The 10603-nt window shown below is 39.3% G+C and overlaps 1 protein-coding gene across 1 annotated transcript; it reads right to left on the bottom strand.

Moving 5' to 3' along the window:
• Positions 1-3126: 3126 nt before the first annotated feature.
• Positions 3127-7003, bottom strand: LOC142400686 (uncharacterized). The gene is made up of 6 exons (XM_075485792.1): positions 6832-7003; positions 5999-6179; positions 5299-5695; positions 5020-5187; positions 4712-4807; positions 3127-3933 (listed from the first exon to the last, which is right to left on the bottom strand). Exons 2-6 carry the CDS (start codon positions 6115-6117, stop codon positions 3727-3729), a joined length of 987 nt encoding a protein of 328 aa, XP_075341907.1. The 5' UTR covers positions 6118-6179; positions 6832-7003; the 3' UTR covers positions 3127-3726.
• Positions 7004-10603: the final 3600 nt, after the last annotated feature.

Below are 10603 nucleotides of genomic sequence, written 5' to 3'. Positions count from 1 at the left end.
CTGTCATAATGGTGTCATAACAGTCAGGTTATACTTCATGATATGTTCATGAGACAACAAAATGTGACCACTTTACTTGAGATCAAAGAATATCTTCAATACACTGTCATAATGGTGTCATAACAGTCAGGTTATACTTCATGATATGTTCATGAGAATTCAAAATGTGACCACTTTACTTGAGATCAAAGAATATCTTCAATATACTGTCATAATGGTGTCATGACAGTCAGGTTATACTTCATGATAAGTTCATGAGACAACAAAATGTGGCCACTTTACTTGAGATCAAAGAATATCTTCAATACACTATCATAATGGTGTCATGACAGTCAGGTTATACTCAAGGCCGGATTAACTATATGGGCCTTCGGCACAGTGCCCAGGGGCACCAACCAATCACAGCCAGTGGGGGGGCACCACACAACAAACTTTAAAAATATTTTTTTCATGAATGTTTGTACACTTAAAATGGTTACACTTGACACTTGACATAAATATTCATATAAAATTCATTATTAAAACTAATGTGATAAGAACAGCAACGATACATCATAATTCTGAGCAATAGTGGCCTAATGTGAACATCAAGCCCCCTCCCTCAACCTGTCAGTTGAGCCAGTCCACCTATGGTGAAATGCATCATGTTTTTTTTAAAAACGCGGTAAAAAAAAAAAGTGGTTGTGCGAAAAGAAAAGTTTAGCGGCAATTAAAAATGTTCCAGTGTTAGATTGTTTCTTTATAAAAACATCGACATCTGCTGACAACCAGCTGGCTATTGCTAACGGTCCCAGCATCTACCACAACCGGGCGGCTAAATATGCAGCATCAGCACGGTACGACGGTAAGAAAACCAGGTTTCTTACAAATGATCTTATCCAATGCCAGCTGCCGAACAAACAGTCAGTGTCTTGAGATTGGCTAATCTATTCCCCTTCAACCGGCATGTTGTATTTTTTGTTCGTGTAAATGTCTGGCCGGGCAGCAAAATGCTTTCACCGAGGGGTACAGTGACTGGAAACACCCGGACAGAGTCACAGCCCATGAGAAGAGCGCAAGCCACCGCGAGTGTCTGCTCGCACTTCTCAGGTCACGGAATGCGGTACGGTTGATGTTGTTCTCAGACAACAAAAAGAGGATGCGGCAAAGTATTGGAGAGAGGTGTTGCAACGCATTGTGGCCGTGATTAACAGGGTGCTTGCGCAAGTCTTGCAAGTCTTAATATGTATGGAATTTTGAATTACTGTTTTCCAGACCTTGAAAAGTCTTGGATTTTGTGTGAAAGTCTTAATAAAGTATGGAAAATAAATGTATGTTAGAATTTTACAGTATGCTCAAAGGCATTGTGAAATGAGAAATAGGAAGGTAGGCTATAAAACTATAATTTTACTAACTGGTCACTTACTGTACTAGCCTAATGGGATGAGATGTGAGTGAAGAGACTGAATTCTACATACATTCATCCATCCATTTATTTTTTTAATATATAGTTTTTGTGACACTTGTTTGATGTGAAATTCATGTACTTGTGATTTTCATGTTTTGAAACGTTTTCATCTGTAAAAGCATAATTTACTGTGAATAATGCATTTGTTCATTGAATACTTATTAGAGATGAACATCTCTAATAAACACAGTTGGTACAATCTCAACCAATGAAGTAGGCAGTAGGCACACAAGTTACAAGTACATAAAGTTAAGGTCTTGGGGAAAAAAAGTCTCAGTTTTAAAAAAGTCTGGAAAAAGTCTGGAATTTTGTTTTGAAAAAAGAGCAAGCACACTGTAAACCCGAATAAGTTCAGAAAACTCAAAAATTTTGTGGTAACTGATTACATAAAAACTTTTAAGTTATCCTGATAAATTTTTTGAGTTACATTAAACTTTAAAAATATGTGTTCAGTTGACATTCATTTTTAAATTTCCTTAACTTAAAATTTACTTCTTCTTCACACTTAAATGATTTGATTGAATATACTTATAAAAACTAAATTACATGGACTTGAAAAAATTAACTGAACACAATGTATATTATATAAATAGTATCTACTCAAAATATTACACCTTATGAACTTAAAATATTTAACACTTGCCAGCTTAAAATGTACAAGACGCCCTGTTTTTCAGAGACCTGCGTTTTCTGACAGGTTCTGCCCCCGAAAGACATGCCAAAAAAGTAACTGTGCAAATTCAGTTGTGCATTTATAGTTGTGTACATATAACTGTAGAACTGTAACCATGTATGATTGTGCAAGAGAAACATCATCCATGCAATAAAAGGTTCTTGACTAAAGTGTTACTGTCAGAATTCCAATTTATTATGGTATAAAACAGCACCTTAAAACCAGCCTCTAAAAAAAGGCATTAACAACTGTTACATTTTAATATTTTTTTCTTTTCAGAACAATATATCAGGCTTAGTAAAACTGTGAAATGTCAAATAACATTTAAAGTGATACTCCGGAGTAGATTCACCCTGGGGTCATTTGAACCGTGACATCCAGCCAAGTAGCCCACCCGCAGTTTTTCCAATCTTGGCTGAACATCAGCTGAGTTACTGAGTTATCCCGAATAGCTTCGTACAAGCGCTAATGGACCCTGGCAGTATCTCCAAAATTACCACACTAAAATCACATGCCATGACACCAAACTTCTACAGTAGTACAAATATGGTCTGTACTCACAAAACGATGCATTTGGAAGTTTGAAAATAGTCCAGGAGTTTATTATTATCAACACAAGCCTGATAGCTTCTCTACTGCTAAAGCTGCATCGACGTCACTTCAGAGAGCTGGGAGCTTCAAAGTAAGATGAGGAAGTGACGTCGACGCAGCTTTAGCAGCAGAGAAGCCATCAGGCTTGTGTTGATAATAATAAACTCCTGGACTATTTTCAAACTTCCAAATGCATCGTTTGGTGAGTACAGACCATATTTGTACTACTGTAGAAGTTTGGTGTCATGGCATGTGATTTTAGTGTGGTAAATTTGGAGATACGGACCAGGGTCCATTAGCGCTTGTACGAAGCTATTCGGGATAACTCAGTAACTCAGCTGATGTTCAGCCAAGATTGGAAAAACTGCGGGTGGGCTACTTGGCTGGATGTCACGGTTCAAATGACCCCAGGTTGAATCTACTCCGGAGTATCGCTTTAAGTGCAACACCTGGCGTCGAACCTTTTTTTTTTTTTTTCAAATATATATATTTTAGCAGCCCATTTTGAATCATTGGGGATGAACAAACTTCCCCTTCTCTGCACTGTATTTTCTCAAACTATAATAAAAAAATATCTTATAAAAGTAGCAGCATAGACATCTAAATCTGTACAAATGTGGAAAATGACAAACATACCAAATAAAAAAAGATTAAAAGAAAATATAATATAAATAAATAACTGAATTGCCATTTAAAATGTGGGCATACTGATCAATGAGGTCAAGGAGGCAGTACAATAAAATAAACAAAAAATTCACCTCATTCTAAAATTATAAAAAGCCCACTAGGCATACACAAAAGTGCTTTCAACATTTGAACAGTCTACAATATCAGACAAATCTAAGAATTAACAATAGAACATGGCTGTAATAACGTTGCTGACATGAATTCACATTTCTCAGCTTGTTCATTCCTTTAACAAATCATTTTTCAGGGAGAATATGCATGGTTTCATTGGTTTGTTATCATCCAGACACATCAGCACTTTCTGGATGAATGTGAATGTGTGAGTGAGTTACTTTGGATAATCTAAGTGTAATGCATAGATTAAACCAAGCAGCACCACAAATGCATCAGCCAACCTGGGAAGCTGGCTCATAACAACTTCATCCTCTATCACAATGGATATGTTCTCAGGGCTGAAGCTGATGGGACCCGTGGAGTCAGGGACCACAGAGACAAGCGCTAGCGGTGTGTCAGTGGTCTCCATCTCATCTACACCCTGCAAAACACAAGAAAATTAATTATAATGACCAATCCAGAAGGATGTGACACAATCCTTGTTTGAAGAGCCAAAATATATTATTCCTTCCTTAACAAGTTCACCAAGTGACTTTAAATATCATTGTTCCCTTCCCCTTTTTCCTCTCCTCCTTATTCCTCTTCTCCTCTTCCCATCTCTCCTTCTTCTTCTTATTCCTCCTCTCCACATCAGACTGAAACTGTCATTTTATCAGATGCTGGGTCTCAGTCTGTCATCTTATAGTCTAGATACAGTGGAGGGTTCAGTTCCATGGCTACATGCATGGATCACCTTCACAAGAATTGGTTGCTACTATCTATTTACACATGTTGAAAGGGAAAACCAATCCTATAGATCATTAGCAGGGTGATCAACATTAAAAAAAAAAAGTATAATCACTCATTAGGTTGTAGAAACTCAAAATGACCCCATGAAGTAAAAGTTTTCCTCACTTCACGTAATATATATATATAATGATGTAGAAATATGATATTGGAGTGGAGCATGAGGAGGCAGATTGAAGCCTAAGTAACTTTAAATATCATAGAAACCGAGATAGAGGCTAGCTGAAGAAAACCTAAGGAGTACTGAAGAGAGCAACGTGAGCTAGAGTCAAGCCAAGCACAGAGAGATCAGTCACTGTGTGTGCGAGAGTGAAGCATAGCTCTGGATGCAGATGTTTGTGTGTGTGTGTGTGTGTGTGTGTGTGTGTGTTGTGTGTGACTGGCAGATACTCGTCTGAAACCCCAATACTTACGTTACAGGTTTTGAAGAATTCAGTGTCATCCTGCTGGAGATACACTGGAAGTGCACGAAGAGCCAGACTCCGTCGCATGTTGATGTCATGTTCTTCCTAGATTGAGAAAAAAGAAAAAAACCTTTATAGAAATATTTTGCCAGCAAGCCCAGTCCCTGGTATAACAATGTAATGCTTTAGTTATGTTAAAAATAGTAATCTATCTATGATTCAGCAGGATGACTGACTATCAAGGCATATGAAATCTGTAATGATAACACATTATATGATCAGCATTGTCCCCATGGAAAAGTCAAACATAAACTTACCTCCAAGTCATAAATTCTTAGCATCTCTCGCAGTGCTTCTGCTCCCTTTCCAGTCCTTGAGGACTTCTGTTGATACAGTGCAACTATTTTTGGTGTGTATCGGTCAAGTTCACAGTAAAACTGGTTGCGTAGATTCACATTTGTAATGCGATGGAACTCTGCAAACACCTGTACACAAATAAATATTTAGGTGTAAAAAAAAAAAAAGGGTGAGTTGTCAGGGATTTTCTACATGAAATGTTAAATATCAATAACTTTTATTAAATACTATATATTTACCTGTGACTGCATTCGCAGGCCCGGCCAGTTATCTAGCAATTCCCGAACCCGTGGACTTCCTTGAACAATGTATTGGCGGCGTAGAGCAAAGGTTGTCTGCATAAGCTTTTCTATCAGTACCTGGTCTCTCTCAGTCTTTTCAGTCTCCTGTTTGATTTGTGCTCTCATTTCCTCCAAGGTTGCCTCATTCTCTCCTCTGGGGAAGTTAGGCAGAAAATTCACCTCGGCTCTTCTGGCTCTTTTGATGTTGGAATGAGGATAATCATTTTCAGGGTTGGTTCGGCTCCTCTTGCCTGCATTGATGGAGACTTCTGCACAACCAGATCTGGCCAACTTAGTGCGAAAACTGCAGTTACTGTATGGGCATACTACCACCTCGTGATTTCTTAAATGACCCCTTAAATGAGAAAATAGTGATGCCTCAGAAAATGTCTGCTTGGTGCCACACAAGTGACATGTAAGAAATGCACTTCCTGACTGTGAACCATCAGTCACATTTATTCTGCCTGTATCACTATGACACCGTGACAAATGAGCTTTAACTGCATTAAATGACTGGAAAGTACAAATGCAGTCACTGTACAAACATGGTAGAGGGCTAACTCTTGAGAAGTGGTTATGGTGCAACTGATAATGCCTAAATAACTTTGCACGTATGTCCAAAGATACAGAGCACAACTTGCACTTCCAATCAATTTACCTTGAACTGGGGCAAGCAAAAGAGGTCACACAAATCCTGAAGGGAGAGAATAAACAAATGTAGTTTATTTCTAAATCATGCTGAACGTCATAACCAAATGGTGTTTTTAAATAACACATACTCACCAAATTCACCAACACCGTTTCTCAGAATGGCAATCTTCTCCAACCGCTCTATGGTACTATAACATAACAGAGAGCACAAATAGTTAAATGATTATGTAGTGTATTGCTTTGTCAATGGTGAGGGCAACTCCTTTAAGACAACCCTTCTCAACATATGTGACCCGCTCCAGCGAAATGAGTCAGAAGTCGCAAAGTTCTATTTTAAATAATCAGCTGATATCGTGGAAAACCAATTAAAAAAAAATAATAATAAAAAATAAAAATTTTTTTTCCTAATTTCACAGAAATGACATTCAAAAACAATCTCCAAAAGTTTCATAGTCCATAATATTGAGAAAAGGCACGTAAATGATGATTAAAGTTGACTTGCAATTTTTAATCCTGTAGACGTGCACAACATTAAACAACTTCTGAACCATTTATGATAGAGACAAACGGTAAACTGCATGAGGGACTAGGGTATCATCGGCTCTTACCACTGCCCTTAACGTTACGTTGTTAACAGTAAAGAAGTAACGTTAGCGACCTAGGCCTAGTAGCAACACTGCCGATAATTACAAAGTAGTTAGTTTAAACCAGTTAGAAATATGTCTAGAATCGTAGCATGCAACTTCATTACAAACATTCACTGCGTCTAGCTAAATATAACTACCGGTATATGTAGGCTATTGAACTTTTGCCAAACTTTTGTAACATTACGTTACTCACCATATGCGCGCGAAACGTTCAAACCCTGAAGTCGGGGTCCCCCGGAACACAAAACACGGATAAAATATAATTTTGCAACAGCACGGCGAAAAATTGTGCGTTGTTGTGCAGGTTTTTTGATAAAAATAAATGTTTTTTCTCCTTTCTTGGCTCCGTTGCGTCCCTCGCTAAGGTCCAGCCATCTTGAATTTTCTTGATGCGTGCCTTGAACAGTTGGATGTAGTGACGTCAGACGTCACGTCCCCTCACGCACGCATGTTAACTAAGACTTTTCAAGTTAATTGATAGTGTTCACTTAGACATACTAAGCCCTGTGAAATCAAAACGATATTAATCGTTGAGAATACTTAATGTTTCAGTGTCGGGTGAACTAATTAGCCCACTTTGATTTAGTTGCCAGTAATAGTTATGAGTTGGTAGTACTGTTCGGGCTTACAGTGCACCCTGATTAAGTTTTTAAGTGTGCGTGGTTTGGCATTCTGGGGAGACAACTTATGGTGCTCTGGGACGGCTGTGGCAATGACGTCCCCCTGGATAATAGGAGTGTTGTTAGTGCTGCATAGGAGGATGCTCTTTGAATTGATAATATATTTCAATATAGACAAATACTCTTTGAATTGATACACATTTTGAATCTGTACATTTTAATATATGGATGCTGTTTGGATTGATATTGAATTGATTGGTTTTCAATGGAGATATTTGTATAATCCTACATACTGTATATAAATGGATGCTGCTAGGGGTGGGTATCGCCAACCACCTCGCGATACGATACACATCCCGATACAGGGGTGGCGATACGATACGTATCCCGATTCATGCGATACGTACGTATACGATACGTATCCCGATATTTTAGGCTTATAAGATGAAATTTTAGCCTGTAACTCCTTGACCGTACATCATAACATATGTCACCTCATGTGGAATTTTACAGAGACTCTGCTTTCAAATTATACCATCCCCTGGATGATGGGTCAAAGTATGCAGGCAGGCACAGGAACTAAGAAGACGCTGTACAAAGAAACAGACATATGTAACCAAATATAGTTTTTTTTATTTTGCTTTAGACCAACAAGTACTCTCTATTAGTGCATGTAATAAACACATTTACAAGGAAGTGGTGCAGAAATAAAGCTGCCTTAAAAATAAGTAAACTTAAAACATAGCCTTTACAAGGCCGTAGTGTGAAGAGATTTCTTTTGATACAAGTAAAACCTTAGAGAGCTTAGACAAATGACCTTAACAGGCCTGTGGTACAAAATATAGCTGCCTTTGAAACAAGAAAACTTAAGACATAGCCCTTATAAGACCATAGTGCAAAAAGAGATTGATTTTAACAAGCATGTAGTACAAAATAAAGCTGCCTTTGGTAAAAGAAAACTTAAAACCTAGCCTTAACAAGACTGCAGGGCAAAATAATGATTGCTTGTGATGAACTTAAAACATGACCTTAACAAGACTATAGGGTAAAATATTGATTGTTTCTGCTTGTGATAAACTTAAAACTTAAAACATGGACAAAAACAGGGCTGTTGTGCAAAAATACAGCTGCCTTTGAAAATGGTTAACTTGAAACATGGCTGTAACAAGACTGTAGTGCAAAACATATTTCAAGTTTTGAGAAACATAAAACTTTAAGATAGAAAACATAGCCTGCACAAGAACAAGGCTGTACTCCTCATATTAATACCAACCTACTTCCTCTGGTACATTTTCAAGTTTTTGTTCAAAAACAAAAGCTGGTCTACATGGGCTGGTTTGATAACACTTCTCTCAGCTGTAACTATGTCACCAGCAGTTGAGAATATTCGCTCTGCTGCTACGCTTGTTCCAGGCACACAGAGTGTGTTTCTTGCCAGTTTGGAAAGAAGTGGAAACACACCTTCATGATTTCTCCACCAAGTCAGTGGGTCAGCTGAAAGCGCTAATGGTTCAGTGGCTCTGTATGCGTTTACCTCGATCATTGCCTGTGTAATGGGACTGGCTTGACTGGCCTGCTCTAACTCTGGTGAGAATGTCTCTACAAATAAATCAGAAAGAGCACAGCTCTTTTTACAGGGTGGAGGTTGTGTTGGACCTTCATGCTCTCCTTCAGCAGCAGGCTCATGGTCACCCTCCTCCTCAGTAGCCTTTCTCTGAAATACAAAAAAAAGAAGAAAAAAACATCCAACAAACATTACAAAGATGTGGTTTGGGTCTACATCACTTCGTCAATATTGCATTTTAATATTGCATTTTAATATATTGGTGTTTGTTAGTAGTAGTGATAGTAGATAGACAGTATACTTCATTTCAAAAGCAGCAGGAAAAAAAGTTCTTATTACTGTTAGTATAGTAATTAGACTTAATCATAATTAAGTAATTATACTGTTATTATCATTATTATTATCATTGTAATTATTATTGTTATTATTATTATGTAAAAAAGACGAACCTCTGATAATTCAGCTGCCTCTCGTCCCAATGCTGCAAAGATGTCATCTCTTTCCCCCTCTATGAGGAAGGGCAGTGCTTTGAAGCGGGGGTCCAGAGCTGAAGCCATCTGGAGGAAGGATTTGTTGGAATACCTCTTCCCCAGGTCTTGTGCCAGTGCTCTTTTGGCTTCTTTAACGATGCCAGAGTCATCAGGTTGCTCAGCATTGCTCTGACACAGCTGTGCCTGTAACGGGGCAATTATTGAGACGGTGGGCGTTTTTTCTTCTGACATCACGAGTGTTGCCACTTTGAGGTGGCGCAGGGTTTTCGCAAGATCTTCAGCATTGGTAAGGTCGGTTTCTGACATCGTCCACAGATCCTTGGCATTCTTGCGCACTTCAGCTGACAGCAATGTGGCACAGATTGCGGGCTGCTGCTCCAGGAAGCGCTCGACCATGTCGAACGCGCTGTTCCACCTGGTTGGGACGTCATTCATGAGTTTGTGCGTGGGAAGGTTGAGGAGCTTTTGTTTTTCCTTTATAACTTGGCTGGCCAGCGCACTCTTTCTGAAAAACGTCACTATGTGGCGAATCTTTCCTAACAGCCTCCCAACTGCTGTGGTCTTCAGGGCACGATGGGCAGCCAAATTCAGTGTATGTACGAAGCATCGCACGTGAAGCAGTTTGGCATGCTCTGCTGCAATGACCATATTTGAGGCGTTGTCAGTAACTAACACTGGTTCTTTAGATGTAAGCCCCCACTCCTCAAAGACTTCGAGCAGCAACTCGCCCAGATTCTGCCCGCTGTGGCTCCCGAAAAGCACTCTGGTTTGCAGAACGTATGAAAGCATTTCCCAATTTTCAGAAATGAAGTGGCATGTCAGCGTAACATATGACTGGGTTGCCCTCGACGTCCACCCGTCACACGTAATGGCTATTCTGCTTGCTTCTGAAATGGAATCGATAACGTGTCGTTTTACCTCATCATACAGGCGAGGCACAGCGGTTTCAGTGATGAAGCGACGAGTCGGCATAGTGTAGCGAGGTTCACATTCTGCGATTAGCGCCCGGAAGCCTTTGTTCTCAACGGAGCTGTACGGACGCAAGTCTTTGCATATGTATGACAACAGAGCTTCGGTAATTTTCTTCGACTTTGGTGAACTTAAGGGGAATTTAGCTTGAAACCCCGCCTTCAGACTAGCTTGTGCCCCTGTGGCTGTAGCATTTACCGGAGTTTCCGAGATGCTAGGGTGATGCCTCGTCATGTGCAGCTGGAGGTTCGTTGTGTTCCCAGAGTCCTTCACTTTTTGCCTGCAGTGTTTGCAGACAGCGTGTGTCATGTCCAGCTCTTT

This window comes from Odontesthes bonariensis, chromosome 2, assembly GCF_027942865.1.
Source record: "Odontesthes bonariensis isolate fOdoBon6 chromosome 2, fOdoBon6.hap1, whole genome shotgun sequence".
In the NCBI taxonomy this organism is placed as follows: domain Eukaryota; kingdom Metazoa; phylum Chordata; class Actinopteri; order Atheriniformes; family Atherinopsidae; genus Odontesthes; species Odontesthes bonariensis.
The sequence above is the reverse complement of the archived record's forward strand: the minus strand, read 5'-3'. Positions and strand labels throughout refer to the sequence as shown.

Coding starts and splice junctions, on each gene's coding strand:
- LOC142400686 (XM_075485792.1), bottom strand. CDS start 6,117: ATGTGTTATTTAAAAACACCATTTGGTTATGACGTTCAGCATGATTTA. Junction 5,188..5,298: donor GCCTGCGAATGCAGTCACAG/GTAAATATATAG, acceptor ATTTGTGTACAG/GTGTTTGCAGAGTTCCATCG. Junction 3,934..4,711: donor AATTCTTCAAAACCTGTAAC/GTAAGTATTGGG, acceptor TGTGTTTTGCAG/GGTGTAGATGAGATGGAGAC.